The sequence below is a fragment of the Lathyrus oleraceus genome, chromosome 6, assembly GCF_024323335.1.
Source record: "Lathyrus oleraceus cultivar Zhongwan6 chromosome 6, CAAS_Psat_ZW6_1.0, whole genome shotgun sequence".
NCBI lineage: Eukaryota > Viridiplantae > Streptophyta > Magnoliopsida > Fabales > Fabaceae > Lathyrus > Lathyrus oleraceus.
The window spans coordinates 174,263,357-174,286,665 of record NC_066584.1 but is presented as its reverse complement, the minus strand read 5'-3'; the positions used below and the strand labels follow the sequence as shown (position 1 = coordinate 174,286,665).

Below are 23,309 nucleotides of genomic sequence, written 5' to 3'. Positions count from 1 at the left end.
AAAGAAATAAAGAAAATGACACTTTATATAGACAAATATGGGTTACAGTTACGAAACAAAAACAAAATGTGAAAATAACGTAGAACTACTTTTAGTAGAAACGTGAAACCTATTAGATGGATACATGGGTAAAGTGCTACGTTTGCTACAAACCTTATAGGATGGGTTGAAACACTCCTAATGCATGTATTTGGTTTAAAATGACATATTCATATACATATTACTTAGCTACTTAATATATTAGTTTAACATAGTAGCCTTCTCAAGGTGACTAGGTTTATTATACCAAATCAACATTAATAAAGTTAATTACTTATTTTATACCACTTTTAAAAATTAAATATATGTTTTAAACACCAAAACAAATGAATATGTGTATTTTTATGATTAATTTTATTAACTTAAGTTGTAATGTATTGATAATTGAATTTTTTTAAATCTAAAATTCTAAAATATAATTATTGATATCGTAATATGTTATTTTAAAAAAATGAACATGAAAAAAAGAAATAAAGAAAACGAAAGTTTATAAAGACAAAGATAGGTTAAATTATGAAAACAAATCTAAATGTGAAAATAACATAGAACTACTTTTAATAGAAACGTGAAACCTATGAGATGGATACATGGGTAAAGAGCTATGTTTGCGTCAAATATTATAGGATGGGTTGAAACACTCCAAATGCATGTCTTTGAATTAAAATGACATATTCATATACATATTACTTAGCTACTTAATGTATCTGTTTAACCTAGTAGCCTTCTCAAGGTGACTAGGTTTATTACACCAAATCAACATTAGTAGAGCAAATTACTTATTTTATACCATTTTAAAAAATTAAATATATGCTTTAAAAACCATTAAAATAGAATATGAGTATTTTTAATGATTAATTTTATTGTCCTAAATTGTAATGTATTGATATTTGAATTTTTTAAAATCTAAATTTATAAAATATAATGTATTGATATCATAACATGTTGTTTTCAAAAATGAACATGAAAAAAAAGAAATAAACAAAATGACACTTTATATAGACAAAGATGGGTTACAGTTATGAAAATAAAACAAAATGTGAAAATAACGTAGAACTACTTTTAATAGAAACGTGAAATCTATTAGATGGATACATGGGTAAAGAGCTATGTTTGCTTCAATCATTATAGGATGGGTTGAAACACTCCTAATGCATGTCTTTGAATTAAAATAATTATTCATATACACATATTACTTAGCTAATTAATGTATTTTTTTTAACATAGTAGCCTTCTCAAGGTGACTGGTTTATTACACCAAATCAACATTGGTAGAGGGAATTACTTATTTTATATCATTTTAAAAAGTTATATATATGTTTTAAACACCAAAACAAGAAAATATGCATATTTTTTATGATTAATTTTATTGTCTTAAATTTTAATGTATTGATATTTGAATTTTTTAAAATCTAAATTTATAAAATATAATGTATTGACATCATAACAAGATATTTTCAATAAAAAAAAATTTCAAAAAAAAAACTTTTTTTTTGAAAAATAAAAATAAAATTATTTTTTCAAAAAAAAATATTTTTTTTTGAAAATACAAAAAATCGTTTTTTTTCCAAAAATTTAAAATTAATTTTGAAAAATACCAAATTTTGATTTTATTTTCGAAAAATTTATTTTTTTACGAATATAAAAAAAATATTTTTTTTCGAAAAAAAAAACAATTTTTAAATTATTTTTTTCGAAAATACAAAAAAATATTTTTTTTTTGAAATAAAATAATTTTTCTCAAAAAAAGTTTATATTGTTTTATTAAAAAAATATAAATAAATAAATTTTTCAAAAAAATAAGTGATTTTTTTCAAAAAAGAAAACTTTTAAAGGAAAAAGAAATGGATGGATGATTATCTATCTACTAAAAATATGATAATGGATGGATTCGATGGATTTTTATTTTTAATGGATGGATTGGATTGGATATTTTTAAAAAAAATTTAATGGATTGTTAATGGATAATGGATTGTTTTGATCCATCCATTAACGATCCAATCCATATCCATCCAATCCATCCATTTTGCCACCCCTAGTTTATAGTATCATATTTTTTAAAAATATTTTATGATATCAAATAAATATCAAAATATAGACATAATCCTCCCGAGTCTTACCCTCTGTTAAGAATCTCACATCGACTAAATATGTATGAGGACAGTCCTCACTCTACCAACCGATTTTATAGGATTAAGTTAGGCACAACCACATTTCTTAACATGATATCAGAGTCTCGTTTAAGATTTAATGGACCACCTACTATGATTTTCGTTATCGGATCACCTACCATTTATTTTTACGCTCCAGATGTCCAATCCTAGACGTGAGTATATGGCTTGAACATGTGTTTATATAAATGGGGGCAATCCTCACTCTATCAACTGATTTTATAAGATTGAATTAGACTCAACCACATTTCTTAAAATCCCGTAAACATACCCTTAATCTTTTTAAAATGAGCCAAATGTGTGATTCCCAAACCCAACCCACCTAAAATTTTAAATATAAAAAAATCGTATAAAATAAACGCAAATATTTTCCATCACAGTAGCTGAACATCAGTTTATCTCAATGTATCTTTTTAATTTGGAGTTTAAATAATTTGTGCCTGCCATTTTTTTAAAGACCTACGTTCCTGCTTTATCTATTAAAGATATGCCATCAGAAAATGGCCAAAAATCTGTCATATAATCACACTACTGCAGTGTGTGTAAAAAATCCGCCACATCATTCTGCCATGGCATTTAACAACATTGGTGCCAGCAGACCTTTCATCAAGCCAATACCCCTATGACCAAAATAGAAAACGGGACTATGGTAAATGTACAATTGTAAAGGACTCTAAATCAAACACCCAGGCAGATACAATCTATGAGGAAAGGAAAAAGCAGCAGATACAATATGGTTTCTTGAGCTAACAAAAATAGTTCAGCCAGGCAGATGCTATTTGACACAAAACTCAGACTTAAATCTGGTTAGGTTCTTGGAGAATTTGCCCCTGTTCTTTGAGTCCAAGCTAATCTTCACATCTTCCATAAGCTTGTCAAAGCACAGAGAAAGTGTCTGATGTCTGTCTGGTGGCTGCATATTAATTCAAACAAAACTAAGATTTTAAAACTAGAAATTATTGCAACTTGTATTACAAGTAGAATAACTAAACAGGAAACATAGTGCAAGACTTTAAGAAATCTTATTTCCTTTTGTTTGAAATCTTAAACCCCAGATTACAATGAATCAATGTTGCTAAATTGCCGCTATAGGATATACCACTATTGTTCTGCGAAATGCTATTTAGTACAAAATATTGTAAGGTAGTGGATACCCCACACATATAAAACCAGTTTAGTCCTCAGTATATCTACTTCCAATTACGGATGTTTGTAAACTAAAACAACCCTTGGATTATGCTCAAAATTAGAACTTTATGGTAATAGGGCCCTATCATCATTGATGATGCAGTAGTCATTGCAATGTAGTGTGCAAACTTAAACACCCCATGCATTAACATGTAGAAGGAAACATGGTGCAATAAAACTGCTATTACATACTCTACAGAAGAGTCAGATTTATTATGGACCTATTATTATAACATACTTCCAATTTCAACAAACTAAATCCACAATTTGAACAATCTATTGCAATATCTGAAACTCAAACTCACTATCTCTTCAGTTGAAAGCTGTTCTAGGAACAAGGGTTTGTGTAGATTTTGACATCAAATTTCTTGTTATTCTTTCGAAAAATTTCGTGTTTGGTGGCCCAATTCAATTTACAGTTAAGCTAAATCGATACTAGCTAATTACAGAGAATATAAGAATACAGGCTCAAAACCTAACTCAATCCAACAAAACCAACTTGTAAGATGAGCAACAATGTGTCACGAGCACAACCTAGGTCATTATATCTGGTCAATATGAGAGTTTAAACATACCTACTCAAGCTCAGGCTTGAACATCTAGAGCATAGGCCAATGTAGGTGGGATAATTGCGTTCTAAACATGTCCTTCACACCTATGATTAAGCATCTAGAGTGTGTATAATTGCAGTTGATTTTGTTTAATGTTATAAAAATTAGACCAATTACTAATCAATTTATCTAGAAACAGGTCATTTTGTATTTATGATAGTACTATACAGTTTATAGAAGACAATAATACTGCTAATTTATGTAATAAGACATGCAGGACAATAGCAAATTTCAGACAGCTCTGGACTTACATATGAAGCCAAAATTTGAGCCTTCGTATTTGCAAACAACTGCAAGAAAAATAAAAAATAAAATCAACAAGTTAGTATATACGGTAAAAATCATAGGATTTTTTGTAGGGAGGAGTAAGAAAGGATTCTCTTAATAGTATTAGATTAGAAAGATATATATGCATTGATATTAAAAAAAATATATGAAACTACTAATTACGTCAAGTACAAGTACAAGTATTAACCCAAGCCCATCAATATCAAATAAGAGGAAATGCTTCTTCAGGATACATGAGATAATATGAACACATTATAACACTTGAATGAGAGATTCTAATATATAGGTTCTAAGAGAATCAACGTACAATCTCAGTATTAATTACATAATAACTACGATATCATGTTCATCCTAATTACTTACTATTTACATAAATATCAATATTCTCTCTCAAGCATGAGCATATAAATCATATGCACCAAATTTATAATGTATAGATACTCATAGAATAGAATTTGAGTTAACTCAGCCCAACAAAATTGACTAGTATGTCTTTCAATGTTGATCACTTTTTTAGGCTATGTGAACATTCAATGTGGTACTCTAAACATGGCCTTTTCACGCCTAGGACTAGACATCCGAGCATGGATGGCCTAGGATAGACTTTGATATCATATAATTTGGGCAATCTCAACCCTACAAAATCAGCCAATATGGAGAGGATTGCCTCCTACTTTCAGGTCTTATCACATCAAATGTGCTATTTTTAACAAACACATTATACTAATATGGAACCTAGTTAAAACAGGATGGGCATACCTCTTTACTAATTAGTATCATACTTAGAATTGCACTGCTATGAGTCCATTGATTCCCACGGTCCTCCAATATAACAACCTCAAATAAGGTTCTTAATATCTGAGGAAAATATATTAAGAGACAATTAATGATTAGGACATGGTGAAACATGAGAATGTAAGAAGATTTTGGAGAAACAAATTTATCTTATCTAAACATACAAAAAATGGGTCTCTTATGTAAACAAGAATCACAAATTTACGGGTATATTAAAAACATAATAGCGTTGCACAATACATCTAAGTCCGATATATAAAATTCTAGAAATATGAAACTCAAAATAAATTAGGTAATCCATTAATAAATAAGAGTCGTAAAACTACGGAAACAATAAAAACATGATAGTTGATCACAGTCCACTAAATTATGAGATGTGGTCATCAAATATTTCTTAATATTAGTTTCTATATAACTTGGTTATTATCGTGATTTTTTTATTTCCTTATCTTTTTAAGATTAGGAGTCTTGTATACTTATAAATATGGGTGAGTATTTATGGTCTGTTTGATTTGGTTTTGTAAAACTGTTTTTTTAGTTTTTGAAATTTGAAAACAATAAAACTTATTCGGTAGCTTAATTTTACAAAATTAATCTCTATTTAAGATTTTTAAAAACTAGATAACAAAAATAGATTTTAGATGTGTGGTTTTTAATTTTGAAAATTGAGAAGAGAAAAAACAAGAAAAAGTATTACACTTTATATTAATGACAAATTTGTAATATTGTGCAACTTTAAAATAATTTTTAAAAATATGATTACTGATCATGTTTTATTTTATTTTTTTCTTCAAAACTGCATGAAGTTCACCGAGTAAGAGCATGCAATCTATTACTTAAGCAAGAAGTTCACCGAGTGTGAGACTAGATGCTCACTATTGGAGAAAACTTGTTGTGCTTTAGCTTGGGCAGCTCAATGCCCAAGACAATATATGATTTGCCATACAACTTTGTTGATATCCAAAATGGATCCAATAAAGTACATTTTTGAGAAGCTCGCTATTAGTGGAAGGACTGCCCGGTGGCAAATGATGTTAACCGAATACGACATCCAATATGTAACACAGAAAGCCATCAATGGTAAATTATAAGGAAACAAAGATAAATCCAAGCAGCAAGCAAACCACAAACTTACTCTAGAGAATAGCTCAGGAAACTCAGAGATGAATCCAACTGTGAGATTGTTGAAATAAAATGTAGCTAAGTTGTCAATGGCAGAGGCGCACTACATAAACGAAAGGAAATTTATGAATCAATATAAACAAATGGCATTAGATCATCAAATAGTTTGTGCTCAGTTTCCTTATTCATGAGCAAAACAAGCAGACGTGCATTTCATGAATTAAAATTTTTACAAACCTGAGATGATATTTTTTCACTCAAGTCTTTAATGCCTAACTCGAGCGATTCAACAATTAGCATTAATGCGGTTTTATCTAAATTGAGCACAAATGACAAATGGCCATTGAATAGAGTCTCCAAAAACGTAAAGTAAGACGCTGCAACCTGCAAAATAGACCAGATGAGAAAAATGTTGTAACTTAAATTTATCCAAATGATCAGAAGTTATGACAGTACGACTATAAATATGCTATGACAGTACGACTATAGTATATTTCTTAAATATATCGTAGCATATTCATTAGGTAGTTAATACAATTAGGTGTAGAATTCACTATATAATACAACTTCCCTAGTACTATCTAGACACACGGTTTATCTAAATTTCTCTTTTTCTCTCGTATTTCAACATAGTATCCAGAGTCTATTGAGAGACAACTTTTCACCGTGCTTACCTGGTTGACGCACTGTCTTTCAATGAGAAGTTTTTTTGGCAAACCGTGTTACAACTATTGTTTGCCTCTCATTCACTGTCGACTCATTCCAGTCTATGTTTTCATCATTTACCGGTCACTGCCGTCGATTCTTCCGACTTTCCAGCAAACCACCCCACCATCACAAGCGACACTACGGTCCGGCCTATCCCCAAAATCCTGCCACTAACCACCACTCCAAGCTCCCTCAGGCGCCTCCAATACACCCACGCGTTGTCACTCCTATTGCGGGTGATAGCGCGTCCGGCCACTGGTCATGTCTATTGTTTCTTATGAATCCAGCCAGGGAGTCTAACCCACTAGATACCCCTACGATTGACCGCACCATTTCAAGACCACAACAAACATATCACCACCGTCACCCAACCTCTGTTGTACCTGTCCTCGAGGCCACTGTAGATTCTCCTTTGACGCTGTCTCCATTACTGGATATGATTTTGCAACCTGAGTTCAATATTTCTATTGCCCTTCGAACAAGGTATACATCAAACACAAAATCCCTTTCAACATTACAATGATTTATGTTATCACCGTCTTTCCCCTTTGTGTTATATTTGCTTGTCTTCTTTGTCTTCTTTTCTATTTTTAAATCTCCAGATGAAGCCTAACTTGTCCTGAGTGGAGGCAAGCCATTATTGACGAGACGTTTACTCTCCAAACTAGTGGTAGCTAGGAATTGGTCCGTCTACCCCTGAGAAATCTTTGTATGTGAAGAGACGTACATATGCAAGAATTTTCTTTTGGATAGAATATGCAAGAATTTTTTAAGTACCTAATTAAAATACTATTATATTAGTATTGAAACTTGTTTTTGTTCTAACTTTTTTTAGAAATGTTCATTATTACCTTATGAGATTGTCGTATGTTTGAACATTGTCTAAGGTATGTCAAAGAAAAAAAAATTGTAGGACACCTTTGTTATGTCAGTTTCCGACACATGACACCATAGGTTTCTATTTGCTCCCTTGACTTGTAAATTCCTTGAGAAAGCTAGTGAAATATTTCAAATTCAACCATTACGTGTAGGGTTTGATAATGAAATGTACTCGTAATTACAGGTACATTGCAATTTACAACAAACAAACAAGAAACAAATGGAGGAAAGCAAGTCTTTCATTAACCAACTCAATAAATTAAAAAACATAACATAAAAGTAAAGTAATACCTTCCGAAATGCAAATATGTCTCCCAGAGGAATTGACAACATCAACTTTATAGTGATGTCAAGAGCATCAAAGAGGGCCCTATCACCATAAAGTTCAAATATACCGAAGTTGACAAAGTTCCCAGAGAGTGCTGCAGGTAAAAAAGCAAATATTAAACAAATAACACTCACGTGTAATGAAAATATGATGCTCTTACTATATTGTTTAACTCCATTGTATTTTCTTCAAGCACAAAAAATTGAATACAATATTGTAAATAAGACTGCAAATGTGAAAGAAGAAATCAAGCATGAACCCAGGTTTTACAATATATACCTACAGAAAATTTTATAGTGCTTTCTCTAGGATTTTTCATATTTCAGACTACATGTATATCATGAATAAAATTACACAAGGATCACGTGAAAAATCATTATCTAAGTAAAACATGCAAAAGATATTTAAATAAGAGTTAGATGATTATGAATAGTGTGGTAGGGAGTTGATGTCTTTGAAAAAATGAATTTAACATTTGGTGTTTATGATTAATCGCTAACGTTACATGTAGCAAAAACTAGATTACTTAGAACAGTTCATCCACTTCATCACATCCATGATGTTAAAAAGTAAAAAGTGATAGAACTATGATAATATGTTACAGTAGATACAAACCTCGTTCAAGAATTATCAAACAAATTGATATTCCCTTGTATTTGGATGTATACATGTCTGCTTTATTAGGAAGAGGTAAAATTCTAGATCCATATGCAACAATCAGTTTACTGACTTCTCGAAAAAGTAGTATTCCATTAGGGGAAGAAGAATCGAAAGTCAATCGCTGGGATTTGTTCAGGACCAGTTCAGCAACAAATTTCAACAATGGAGTTGCTACCTGCATTAACCTAATGAAATCAAACATTCTTCCAGGTATGGAAATTAAAATTGTAAGGATTACAAGATTAGCAATTCTGACATGAGCTATTTAGCACAAACTCAGTATTGGAAATTATTATTTATTTAGGGAAGATGGACACCTATTTTCGACTCAATGGGTCGAAATATTTTCGATGGTCTCAATCTGTCCAGAAGGAAACCCGAGAAACTTGCTATAAACTCTATGGAAAACCAGCACATATGAAGATCGCAGGTCCTAGAGCACCCAAATCTGTCCATGAGGTGGGAAAAACCAAGTTGAACAAAGATTAAGTTGAGGAGCTCATAAGGTTGTTAAAATCTAGACCTTTATCTGATACTCCTAATGCTTCTCTAGCTATGAAGCCCGGACTCGGACACGGACACGGGACACGACACGGAGACGGACACGAGGACCCCGCTAATGTAAAAATCATAGGACACGGACACGGCTATATATATTTTATATATTAATATAATAATACAATTTATGGGTAAAATTTGTAAAAAGTTTAAAAGAGAAGCAAAATTTATGTTTATTTAAGATAAAATAATCAAAAATTCTTTCAACACTTTCAAACAAATTTCGAACATCATAATTGATATTCATAGATACCTTGTGAAAACCGAAGCAATGGTGTGCAAAGATGAAAATAATCAGAGAAGATAAAAGAATTTTATGGAGACAAAAGTAGGGAAATATAAAAAAAATAAGGAATCCTAATTGTGTTGTTTTTATATTAAAGAAATGGAATATGAAAGTTAAAAAACCTATTTATTTTTTAAATTTTGAAAAATTTTGAGCTGAGTTTTTATTTATTTTTAAAAATCTGGAATTTTCTGAATTGGATTGTGTCCTTTATTTGAAATAAGGTGTCGTATCCGTGTCCGTAACAATTAAATTTATTTTTTGGTTGGACTCTTCAAAAATGTGTCCAATACGTGTCGTACGTGTGTCGTACGCGTGTCGGTGTTCGACACGTGTCTGACACGACGACACGCCGTATGAATGGCGTGTCGGAGCTTCATAATTCTCTAGCATAAATAGGTAATTTTAGTACCCTAGCTATTTAAATTGTACCTCAAATATGGGTGCACCGTGGATCATAGATTTCGATGCTTTTCACCATTTGACCAGACTCTCTTCTCTATTTAAAACTTATTTACCTTGTCCCAAAACTAAAAAGATAAGAGTTGCAGGTGGAAGTTTTTCATCAATTGCGGGAGAAGAAAAAATTACTTTATCTAGACACATTGAGTTAAAAAATGTGCTACTTGTACTAAAACATTTATGTAACATCCTCTCTGTTGGTAAAATATGTCGGAATATATCATAGATTTGTTGTCGGACTTCCCACATCATCCACACTACATGCTCATTGAGGCCCGAGCATAAGAGGGAGTGTTGGAAATTTAATCTTCATTGTAGTTTGCCATTACCCTGCCTAAATCGCATTTGGCTTGTCTTTGTTGCAGCCTCCAACACCTTCATTGTGTTAGGTGTAAAGGGTTGTATTTAGTCTCATATTGCTTAGAGATGTGGTATGTGTAGTGTTCATAAAGGTTGGACAACCCTCACCTTACAAATCGATTTCGTAGGAATGAATTAGAACAACTCAAATTATATAACGCAAAGGTACCGCTCAAGCTGAAGTGGAAATTTTTCCTTCAAGTTAGGTGGCTGAAGTGGAGGAGGGCTTCAGGAGTTTTATGTAACGCAAAGGTACCGCTCAAGCTGAAGGAAAAATTTTGTCGAATTGCGGACTACGGTAATACCTGCGATGTTGTACGGGACAGAATTCTAGGCGCTTAAGAGTCATCACGAGAATAAAATAAGTGTGGCAGAGATGAGAATGTTATAGGATGTGTGGTAAGACTATAAATGATAGGATTAGAAATGAAAATATTAAAGTGTTGGAGTAGCACCTATAATAGAAAAGATGGTGGAAAATAGACTTAGGTGGTTTGGGCATGTAGAGAGAAAACCGATACGGTAGACTCAATGGTAAGGAAAGTAGATCAGATGGAGAGAAGTCAAACAACTAAAGGAAAACGAAGGTCTAGAAAGACCACAAGAGAGATTATTAAGAAAGACCTCGAGATTAACGATTTGAATAAAAGCATAGTTCTGGATAGAACATTATGACGAAAGTTGATACATGTAACTGATCCCACTTAGTGGGGTAACGCTCGGTTATTGTTGTTGTACGCTAAGAGCAATGTATCTAAGCACATTCATAAACATTCGGAAAAAAAATTATTTGTTTCTATTATCTCCAATTGTTGTCAATATCAGACTACTATTATTGTCAGGGAATAATTTTCAGTAATTTCCTTTGCATCTCCAATTGTTGTCAATATCAGACTACTATTATTGTCAGGGAATAATTTTCAGTAATTTCCTTTGCATCTCCAATTGTTGTCAATATCAGACTACTATTATTGTCAAAAAAAAATCCAGTAATTTCCTCTGCATATCCAATTGCTGTCAGTTACTATTTTATTTGATCAACTTTTCGTATTGAATACTTATTTATGTTATCATCTGACTAACTCACCTATCTTTCAACTTTTCCTATTGAATACTTATTTACGTTATCACCTAACTAGCTCACCTAATGCCAGTTTATCAACAAAATAATGGGAAAGTACAAACTTCATACCTATAATATGTACTCCATAGTAGACATTCAACTTTAACTCACAAGTTATTAGTCATATTTTAAATGCAAAAAATGGGTCATGCTTGATAACGCAAGACCGTTTGTTAAGGGAAATTTAAATACTAGACTCACCAATAAAAATATAATGATGTGATGACAAATTATACAAAATAAAGGAAAATTAAGATGATGATATTATTCCTCGAATTGCATCAGTTACTTTGTGATCACATACCTCTGGAGCGTCAGCATAATGTGCAAGGCTTTTCAAAAGAATTGGCATGTGTGCAGGATAAAGCCAATCAAAAAGGAATCCATATGTTCTACGACTGTGCAATCCAAAGAAACCAAATCGAACTAATATTTTTAACAACAGAGAGAGAAAAAAAGCCATAACCAAACAAGGCCTCAGACGATAAAATAGAAATTCTACCAACCTATTAGTTGCCATTGCTATTCCTCGAAGATCACGCATCAATCCAATAAATGCATATTTTACAGCATCTGATTGAAACAATGCATCAGGTGTTGAATTCAATCTACCAAAAACCTACCGTGGAAAAACCATCAATCAGAATGAAAAAACAAGTAGGATAAACCAATTAATAATAAACTGACAATGCTAAACTGTAAGTTGCAAACATTTTGCTGGACATATTTCACATTTAAAAACTAGTTCAGTATATGATGGTAGAACAACATGCATCAATTGTTACATAAGAATCTACAGAGGTCAAACCAATAAAAAAAAGGATTAAGTAGACAATATTTTAAGTTTGGGGAGTTAAACTTATTAGGAGCAGTAATTCACAAATGACCAACAATTGAAGGGGCGCACGAGTGTATGTAGTTTGGTTGATTAGTTGTCAAAAGACGTCAAGAGATTCTTGGTAAGGTTATAAAAAAATTACATGCACGGAAATCAGATGAACATCTTTCAAAAGATTTATACAATTGACTAAACTTCATAAAACTGAGATGAAGAAAAACTAAAACTACATCTTCTAAAATTGATTATTGCACTTTCTATTGAATTGTAATGGTAAACAAAAACTACCAACCTGTAGGAAAGGTTCCACTGAAGATTTGAATTTCAATTGGCTATCTTCCATGAACACCAACATGCCAAATGTATAATACAGCGTTGTTCTGCTGCGGAAACATTCCCAATTTTCTAAAAAAGGGAATTGTTCCCTCTGATAAGGAAAGTGAGAAAAAAGTTTCCCTTAGAACTTTGTTGATAAAAACAAGAATACAAATACACAAAAATCAAGAAAGTAGTTTCTCTTAAGTCAGTGTTTTGTATTTCTATCACATTATGATGCACAAAATCATATATTGTGTAGTATTTATTCTCTCTTTTTCTCATTCCCTATACAGTATGACTTTAATATGTTAGTACAAAGGAGATCAAAAGTGTATCTCATAAAACCCCAGGTTTGGCCTGTTGGTGAAGGCTTGGAACCTAAGAGTGTGCTTCTCTCAAGGTCTCAAGTTCAAATCCCACTAGTGCCAACAAATATTGTATTGGACTAGTTCATACAAAGTTTGCTTTAATTGGGTTGGACCCCCACTAATGGACAATGGAATTGGTCAGTCCTAGAGCCAGATACCAGAGTTTCCTAAAAAAACAGTGTATCTCATTTAATGGTTAGAAGTAGCTCACATTATGATTCAAAATTATGTGCTGAACAATATCCAACTTAAGAAGCAGCTTTCCCGTCATGGATCTACAGAAACAAAATCCTTATCAAATTATATAGACGGCATCCAAAAATGTAAATAATAAATGATAATACTCCAAGGTAGTTGAGACAACCAGACTAACCCTGATGCCATTTCCAGGAAGAGAGTTAATGTATGATCAATAAGCTCTTTGCACTGCAAATAGAGTTTCCGTGTATGAACTCAATAATAATAGTAATGGGGAGAATTATGAAATCTAAAATCCCCCCACCTTTGTGTAATACTTGAGATTAGTAGTAATCTTTCCTACAATAACATTTATCAGTAGTAGATGATCGTGTAGTCCAAGAAGTTCAGATAGCCGGGTATATAACTGCTGCAGTTGCCATCCAAAATATCAAGAAAATACAGTGGCTGAACTTTCTTAAAAATATTAAAAAGATGAAAGGAAAATATCTACCAAAGCAATACCTTGGAAGACAAAACAACCTGGTCACCAATATAACACCTTCTAAGATGTTGTAAAAAGGTTAGTATAGCTCGATCAAATCTTTGCTTGCTTACATCTTCGTACCTCTAAATTTATCCAACAGCATCAAGAAATATAAAAAAAAAAAAAAAACAAAGCTAAGGAATAGGGATAGACTTTAATACTTCAAGAAGCCATAGAGATACATTAAAATCAAAAGCAGTTATAACATCGCTGGCTAATAGTGTATTCGAAAATTCTTGACCAGTCTCGCGAAATGATTCACATCAAAGCAAAAAGATAAATCAAAATCATGAAATGTTGTTAGATAAGTCACAGTTTATATTCTACATAGATATCTTGTATTTTAGGTATCTGTTAGAATAAGTCTCGGTTAGGAATGGTAATTTGATCCATATCTAATGGATATTCGCAAAAAATACCCATAACATTTTAATACTGTTAAGAATGTGTGATTTGAGCCTAACTCAACCCTACAAAACCGGTTGGTAGAGTGAGGACTACCCCCACTTATAAACACATGTTCAGGCCATATATTGTCCGATGTGGGACTCTTAACGCACCCCCTCACGCCCAGGACTGGACATCTAGAGCGTGAAAATAAATGGTGGGTGGCCCGATAGCGGAAACCATAGTAGGTGGCCCACCGGATCTTAGAGGAGGCTCTGATACCATGTTAAGAATGTGTGGTTGGGCCTAACTCAACCCTACAAAACCGGTTGGTAGAGTGAGGACTGCCCCCACTTATAAACACATGTTTAGTCCATATATTGTCCGATGTGGGACTCTTAACAAATACAAATGTTTGTTTATTTCTCTTGGAATGTGTGGGTTGAGCCTAACTCATCCCGACAAAACCGACTTGTAAGGTGAGGATTGTCCCTACTTATAAACACAATACATGTCATATATCTAAGCAAAGTGGGACTAAATCTACCCTTTCAAACCCAACACAATGAAGGTGTTAGAGACTGCAATGAAGACAAGTCAAATGCCGCAATTTAGGTGATTAGGGACAAACCGCAATGAAAGCGGAAATTCCAACACAACCATTCACGCTCGGGCCTCAATGAGGCCAAAGCATGGACGATGCAAATAGCCCAACAAGTGATCTAGGATAGGTTCTACCCACAACAGACAGAGTGAATGGTTGTGTTGGTGCATTTGACTTATATGCTCAAGCTTGAGGGGGAGTGTTGATATTTGTAAATATAATATTAAGAATATTTGTATATCGAATAGTCCCACATCGACTATATCATGTAATTAGTTATAATCTCTCTATATATAATAAAGTCTCCGTAGTTCTTTTCAAAACACACGGTTTATTCAAATGTCTCTTAGTCTCTTGTATTTCAACAAATAGTTTAATAGTGATATATTTTTTAAAATTGATAGAAATACATTTTTATATAATATAAATTATTATATATAAATATATATAGTTCGGGTATGAGGTGGGGCTTAGAACCTGTATCCGCACCCATACTCGTTTATTTTAGTGGGTAATTATCCGCGCCCATGTCCATAGATCACTACGGAGACTTTATTATATATAGAAAGATTATAACTAATTACATGATATAGTCGATGTGGGACTATTCGATATACAAATATTCTTAATATTATATTTACAAATATCAACACTTCCCCTCAAGCTTGAGCATATAAGTCAAATGCACCAAGCTTGTTACATATATAATTAGTTATGGGGCTTCGCAGAGATTTTGTAAACAAGTCTGCCAATTGATCATTAGAGTTGACAAAGTTTGTGACGATGTCACCTAATTCGATTTTCTCTCTGACAAAGTGACAATCTATCTCAATATGTTTGGTCCTCTCATGGAAGACTGGATTTGAAGCGATGTGCAATGCGGCTTGATTATCACAAATAAGTGCCATTGGTCTTGCTTCTTCAATTTGAAGTTCCTTGAGCAACTGTTTTAACCAAATAAGTTCACATGTTGTCATTGCCATGACCCTATACTCTGCCTCAGCGCTTGATCTTGCAACTACGTTTTGTTTCTTACTTTTCCAGGATATAAGGTTTCCTCCAACAAGTACACAATACCCAGAGGTGGATCGTCTATCAATGGGTGACCCTGCCCAATCAGCATCCGAGTATCCAACTATCTGAGTATGTCATTTATTTCCATACACTAGACCTTTTCCTGGAGCACGTTTGATGTATCTCAGAATCCGGATAACAGCATCCATGTGTTCCTGACAAAGGGAGTTTAAGAACTGACTTACCACACTAACTGCAAAAGAAATGTCTGGACGAGTGACGGTGAGATAATTCAACTTTCCAACCAATCTTCTATACCTACCTGAGTCAGATAGAGGCTCCCCCTGATTGGGTAGTAGTTTGACACTTGGATCCATAGGAGTATCAGCTGGTTTAGAATTCAACAAACTTGTTTCATCCAAAATATCCATAGCATATTTCCGTTGAGAAATCACCAAACCATCTATAGATTGGGCTACCTCAATACCCAAGAAATAACGAAGTTTACCAAGATCTTTTGTCTGAAATTGATTTGAGAGATGTTGCTTTAACAGGAGTATACCCTGCTGATCACTACCAGTTATGACAATATCATCTACATACACAATAAGATAAATACACCCTTGGGCTGAGTGACGATAAAAAACAGAATGGTCAGCTTCACTATGGACCATACCAAACTGTTGTACTACAGTGCTGAATCTGCCGAACCAAACTCTCGGAGATTGCCCAAGACCATAAAGAGACCTGTGTAACCTACACACCATATTCGATGACTCCCCGTGAGCAACAAATCCAGCTGGTTGCTCCATATATACTTCCTCTTCAAGATCACCATGTAAAAAAGCATTTTTGATGTCAAGTTGATGACGAGGCCAATGTCGAATGGCTGCAATGGCTAAAAGAAGTCTAACAAATGCCATCTTGGCTACAGGCGAGAAGGTATCACTATAATCCAATCCAAAAATCTGAGTGTATCCTTTGGCTACCAAGCGAGCTTTAAATCGATCAATCTTACCATCTGGACCAACCTTCACTGTATAAAGCCAACGACAACCTACTAAAGATTTCCCATGGGGTAGAGAAACCAGTTCCCAGGTACCACTGCTTTGAAGAGCACACATTTCATCAATCATTGCTTGCCTCCACTCAGGGTGAGACAATGCTTCACATGAAGTTTTAGGAATAGAAACAGAAGGCAAAGAAGACAAACAAGTATACTGCAAAGGGGAAAGACGATGATAACATAAATCAATATAATGTGGAGAAGGATTTCGTGTTTGACGTATACCTTTTCGAAGGGCAATCGGAAGATCGGACTCAGGTTGCAGGATCAGATCCGGTGATGGCGGAGGCGTCGGAGGAGAGTCTGCAATGACCTCAGGGACAGGTATGACCTCAGGGACAGGGACGACAGACGTTGGGTGACGACGCTGATGTGTTTGAAGTGGTCGAGAAGTGGGTGGGTCAGGAGCCCTAGACTGCTGGGGGATAATGGTAGGCGGGACATTAATAACTGTCGGAAAAGGTGTGGGAGTACTTTCTTGAATGGGTTCTGGAGTTACGTGACTGGACTCGAAATATAGAACCGACTCGAAGAAGGTAACATCGACCAATACTAGGTATCGTTGTAGAGTATATGAATAACAACGATAACCTTTTTGGGATCGATGATAACCAAGAAAGACACACTTTAGTGATCGAGCTGAGAGTTTATCAAGACTAGAAGAGAGATTGTGTACAAAACATGTGGACCCGGAGACTCAGGGAGGAATTGGGAAAAAGGATTGAATGAGGGATTTTATTGTTAAGGACAGATAAGGGCATGCGATTTATAAGATAAAATGTCGTTAGCACAGCATCCCCCCAAAACCGAAGTGGAACATTACCATGGAGAAGTAGGGTCCGAGTGGTTTCTACAAGATTCCGATTTTTGCGTCCGGCTACCCCGTTTTGTTGAGGTGTGTGAGGGCAAGATATTTGATGGAGAATATCATTGTGTGACATGAAATTCTAAAATTGTTGGGATAAATATTCACGGGCATTGTCACTTCTTAAGGTACGGATAGACACACCGAATTGAGTTCTTATTTCTTGATAGAATTGTTCAAAAATAGAAAATAATTCAGATCTATTCTTCATTAAGAATAACCACGTGCAACGTGAAAAATCATCAATAAAGGTGACAAAATACCTAGACTCAAGAGTAGAGACAATACAATAGGGACCCCAAACATCTGTGTGAACTAAAGCAAAAGGGGACGAAGCTCGTTTTTTGACTCAATTGGGAAACTGACCACGGGTGTGTTTCCCTAGCTGACACGACTCACAATGTAAATTAGATACCTTTGATAAATTTGGCACCAACTTATGTAGTTTGGAAAGACTGAGATGACCTAACTGAACATGGATAGTTAGTGGAGAATCTTTGGCTGAGCATGTCTGAGATGACACTGAGAGGTAATAAAGGCCTTGAGACTCACATCTGACACCAATCGTCCATCCCGAACTCCGATCCTGCAGGGTAACATTATTATTAGTGAAGGTGACACTACAATCAAGAGAACGAGTTAAACGACTGACTGAAAGTAAATTAAATGGACAATTAGATATATAGAGGACAGAAGTAACCGAGAGAGAACGTAGAATTCGAACAGTACCAATCCCTTCGGATCGGGTTTGAGAACCATTGGCAGAAGTTATAGTAGGTAAGAAACCGGATGTAGAGAGGGAAGAGAAAAGATTTTTATTACCGGTAACATGATCAGATGCACCAGAATCAAGGACCCAAGATCCAAGAGAAGATGATTGAGAGAGACAAGCAGATGAGTTACCAGTGTGTGCTACCGAAACAGTAGAATCTATGGAGAGTGGAGCAGTGGAAAAATTGTCGGGATCGGCCGTTGGACGTGCTGTCACGTGCGGAGGTTTCTGCCGATGAAAAGTGGGGAACGGCTGGATCGGAAGAGGCGCTTCTGCTGGTAGGTTACCGGAGAATTTTGAAAAATGAGAAGCAAACCGGAGTGATGACACGGTTTGCAAAAAAAAAATTCTCACCGGAAGACAATGGATCAACCGGGTAAAGCACGGCGAAGAAAGAATTGCCTCTTAGCAGGCTCTAGATACCATGTTGAAATACAAGAGACTAAGAGATATTTGAATAAACCGCGTGTTTTGAAAAACACTACGGAGACTTTATTATATATAGAGAGATTATAACTAATTACATGATATAGTCGATGTGGGACTATTCGATATACAAATATTCTTAATATTATATTTACAAATATCAACACTATTAAACCTGAATAATTTGATATATTATTGTTAATAATATACAAGTGTTAATCTCTTTAAATAGAGTATTCTTACCTAATAGGCCTTACTAAAGATCCAAACTTAAATTACTAATAAAAATAACAATCTAATTAATTATCTATAACACTCCCCCTCAAGCTGGTGAATATATATTTCTATCATTCCCAACTTGGAAACAATTTCTTCAAAGTTATTGTTGTTAAACTCTTTTATTAGAAGATCTGCAAAATTGTCTTGGGAGGACATATATGGAGAGTACAAATAAGACCACTGTCTAATTTTTCTTTAATGAAGTGTCTAAAAATTTCAATATGTTTGGTTCTGTCATGTTGCACTGGGTTATGAGTTATGCCGATAGCCGACTTATTATCACAATAAAGTCTCATCGGTCCATCAAATTTTATCCTTAGATCATCTAAGATTGATTTCGGCCATATTAGTTCACATATCCCTTATGCCATTGTCCTGAACTCTGCTTCAGCACTAGATCTCGATACTATATTTTGTTTCTTAATTTTTCAAATCACAAGATTTTCACCTAGGAAAGTGCAATAACCTGTAGTTGATCTCCTATCCACAATTGATCCTGCATAGTCGGCATTGGTATATGTTTCAAGACCTACACTCCCATTTCTTTCAAACAAAATTCTTCTACCAGGTGTTCCTTTCAAATATTGTATAATTCGGAACGCAACTTGTAAGTGAATCTCCTTTGTTCGGTGCATGAATTGGTTGATTAAGATAACAGCAAAAGCAACATCAAGTCTAGTATGTGAGAGGTATATAAGTTTTCCGACTAATCTCTAATACATTTTCTTATCAATCGCAATATCTTCTGCATTTCCCAACTTTACACTTGAATCAACTGGTGTATTTGCAGACTTGCATGTTGTCTTGTCAGTTTTCTGTAGAAGATTAGTAATGTATTTTTGTTGAGATATGAAAATTACTTTCTTAGAGTGGGCAACTTCAATTTCCAAAAAGTATTTCAATTTTCCTAAGGATTTAATCTCAAATTCTTTGACTAAGTGTATATCCAACAATTGTTGTCCTTCCTCATCATTACCTGTGACTATAATATCGTCCACATATACCAATAACACAATTATTACCCCTGTTTCAGAATGTTTGATAAATAAGGTATGATCTCCTTGACTTTGTTTGAAGCCCAAACCTATCATAACTTTAGTGAATCTTCAAAACCATGCTCGTGGCGATTGCTTTAACACATATAAAGATTTTTTTTAACTTGCACACAGTGTTGGTATGTTCACCGAACCCAGGAGGTACATCCATGTAGATTTCTTTTTCAAGTTCACTATGAAGGAATGCATTCTTCACATCAAATTGGTTTAAGTTCCAATTACAATTAGCGGCTAAAGATAATATCACTCTAACTGTATTAATTTTTGCAACTGGAGCAAATGTCTCTGAATAATCTACTCCATAAGTTTGAGTGAATCTTTTGCCTACCAATCTTATTTTGTACCTCTCAATCGATCCATCTGCTTTGTATTTAATAGTGTATACCTACTTGTACCCTGAAGGTTTCTTTCCATTTGGTAAAGAAATCCATTTGGTAAAGAAACCAATTCCCAAGTATTTCCAGTGCCTCCATATCCATGGTTTGTTTCCATTTTCAATCAGACAATGCCTCAAATAGAGAGGTAGGTAGTTTTATAGTGTTCGGATTTGTAAGGAAAGCTTTATGGGTAGGTGAAACGTGTTCAAAACTTAGGTAGTTGGATAGAAGGTAAAGTGGTTGTTTGGTACAGTTTCTGGTATCTTTCCTAAGGACAATTGGAAGATGTAAATCTTGATAGGGTGATAGTAGTGGTGACATGTCTGTTCAAATTCTTGGATATGAGTAGATTCAGGAATGGTCTTCCTTTTTGTATATACTAAATTTTTCCCATATCTTACATCAGTTTCATCTTTTTCAGAATCACGTTCAGTTCCAAGAGTAAGATCTGGAAGTATAAGGGACTTATCTTCCTTATTTACGTTCTCCCCCTGATGATGAGTTTGAACGAAGTAACTTTTCTATTCATGGAAAGTGACGTCTCGAGAGGTAACGAACTTGTGAGACGGTGGATGATAACATTTGTAACCTTTTTGGGTGGAAGCGTGGGCCCATAACCCACAGGACCCTGGATCGGAACTAGACTCTAATAGCATATCAAAACTAAATAATTTGATATATTATTGTTAAGAATATACAAGTGCTAATCTCTTTAAATAGAGTATTCTGACCTAATGAGCCTTACTAAAGATCCAAACTTAAATTACTAATAAAAATAACAAACTACTTAATCATTTATAACATAACTATTATGCATTTTAATACAAATGTTCATTTCTCTTAGAATGTATGGATTGGGCCTAACTCATCCCTTTAAAATCAACTTGTCAGGTGAGAATTGCATCCACTTATAAACACAACACATGTCATATTTCTAAGCAATGTGGGACCAAATATACCCCTTCAAACCCAACACATTGAAGGTGTTGGAGGCTGCAATGAAAACAAGTCAAATGCCGCAATTTAGGCTACTAGGAGAGGACCGCAATGAAGGCAGAAATTCCAATACAACCCCCTAATGTTCGGTCCACAATGAGGCCGAGACATGGACGATATGGAAAGCCCAAAAAATAATCTAGGATAGGCTCTGATACCATCTTAGAATGTGTGGGTTGGGTCAAACTCCTCCCTACAAAACCGACTTTTGTAAGATGACGAATGTCCCCACTTATAAACACAACACATGCCATATATTTAAGCAATGTGAGACTAAATCTACCCCTTCAAACCCAACACAATGAAAAAGATGTTGGAGGTTGCAATGAAGGCAAGTCAAATGCCGCAATTTAGACGACTAAGGGCAGACCACAATGAAGGCGACTAAGGACGGACCGCAATAAAGGCAAGGTAAATGCCGCAATTTAGGTGACTAAGGATCTGTTTGGATTGATGGAAAGGGATGGAATGGAATGGAATGGAGTGGAGTAGAGTTATATTCCATTGTTTGGTTTTGCAAAAAATGAATGGAATGGAGTGTGATTGAACCAATTCCATCCAATACCACTTTTTTAACCCATTTTACATTCCCCCAAATTGGAGTGTATCCAATGGAATGGAATCAATTAATAACCCAATTACAATTTTGTCCTCAAAAATTTCAATTTTATTAACCGTTCCTATTCTTCATTCTTCAATTCACGTGACATTTTTCTATTCATTCACTGTAACTCTTCTCTTTTCAGACCTGCTTCTTTTTCTATCCTAACAAGGTATGTCATATTTCTTCTTATTTTTTCACCTATTTATATGTATGTTCTATTGATTTATTTTCATGTTCATAAGTATTTCAATTTTTAGAAATTAGGTATGATACTCTTGTGTGCTCCTTGTTGCTTTTTCCTATTGTTGTGTGTCTTTTTCTATCATTACTGTCCATGGATTGCTTTTCTTCATGATTTATAATGCTAGTTAATACTATATAAATTGGACTTGCAGAGCTATATAATACCTGCTACAAAAATTGGATTTGCAACCAAAATTAAATCTGCAGTGCTATAAAAATTGAATTTGCAGTGCTATAACATTTTCGTAGCATACAGTAACATATCTACAATAAAAATTGGATTCTTAGTGCTATAAAAATAGGATTTATTAACAAGACTTGATTTTGTTTATTAAGTATGGTGTGAAAAACTTATGCACTTGTTAAGTATTTTGTTTATTAAGTTTATATATTTTAAATTTATGACAATATGTTTAATTTTTTTTAAAATGTTAAGTTGATATTTTTTATGATTATATGTATTATTTTATTGTATGAATGTTGGATCTATCAATATTGTAGTATTTTTTATCTTAAGTGTTCAAGGGTATAAATGGAATAAAAAATTATAATGCATTTTCGCTCCGTCCAATTTCCAAATAGTGGAATGGAATATTAGTTCCGCTCCATTGTAAATATTCAAACAGTGGAATGAAGTTTATGTTCCGTTTCGTTCCACTCTGTTCCATTCCATTCCGTTGTATTCCGCTCCGCTCCGTTAGTTTTAAATTATCCAAACATAGCCTAAGGGCGGACCGCAATGAAAGCGGGAATTCCAACAATTTCATAATCCAGCAATAAAGTCTTTGAAATTTTTTT

At 34.0% G+C, this 23,309-nt stretch overlaps 1 protein-coding gene across 7 annotated transcripts in view; it reads right to left on the bottom strand.

Annotated features, from left to right (window-relative positions):
* Positions 1-2,708: 2,708 nt before the first annotated feature.
* The window catches only part of LOC127091272 (uncharacterized), a 48,126-nt gene continuing 27,525 nt past the window's right edge, over positions 2,709-23,309 (bottom strand). For 6 of the 7 annotated variants that reach the window (XM_051029858.1, XM_051029861.1, XM_051029860.1 and 3 more), the window contains 14 exons: positions 13,802-13,906; positions 13,602-13,706; positions 13,473-13,525; positions 13,311-13,374; positions 12,706-12,840; positions 12,082-12,194; positions 11,880-11,973; positions 8,742-8,961; positions 8,090-8,220; positions 6,449-6,595; positions 6,225-6,314; positions 5,054-5,152; positions 4,258-4,296; positions 2,709-3,120 (listed from right to left, as the gene is read on the bottom strand). In XM_051029858.1, coding sequence (XP_050885815.1) covers positions 2,983-3,120; positions 4,258-4,296; positions 5,054-5,152; positions 6,225-6,314; positions 6,449-6,595; positions 8,090-8,220; positions 8,742-8,961; positions 11,880-11,973; positions 12,082-12,194; positions 12,706-12,840; positions 13,311-13,374; positions 13,473-13,525; positions 13,602-13,706; positions 13,802-13,906 — 1,533 coding nt within the window. In that variant the 3' untranslated portion in view covers positions 2,709-2,982. The remainder of the gene's footprint in view (positions 3,121-4,257; positions 4,297-5,053; positions 5,153-6,224; positions 6,315-6,448; positions 6,596-8,089; positions 8,221-8,741; positions 8,962-11,879; positions 11,974-12,081; positions 12,195-12,705; positions 12,841-13,310; positions 13,375-13,472; positions 13,526-13,601; positions 13,707-13,801; positions 13,907-23,309) is intronic. The other variant, XM_051029864.1, reaches the window with a different exon arrangement.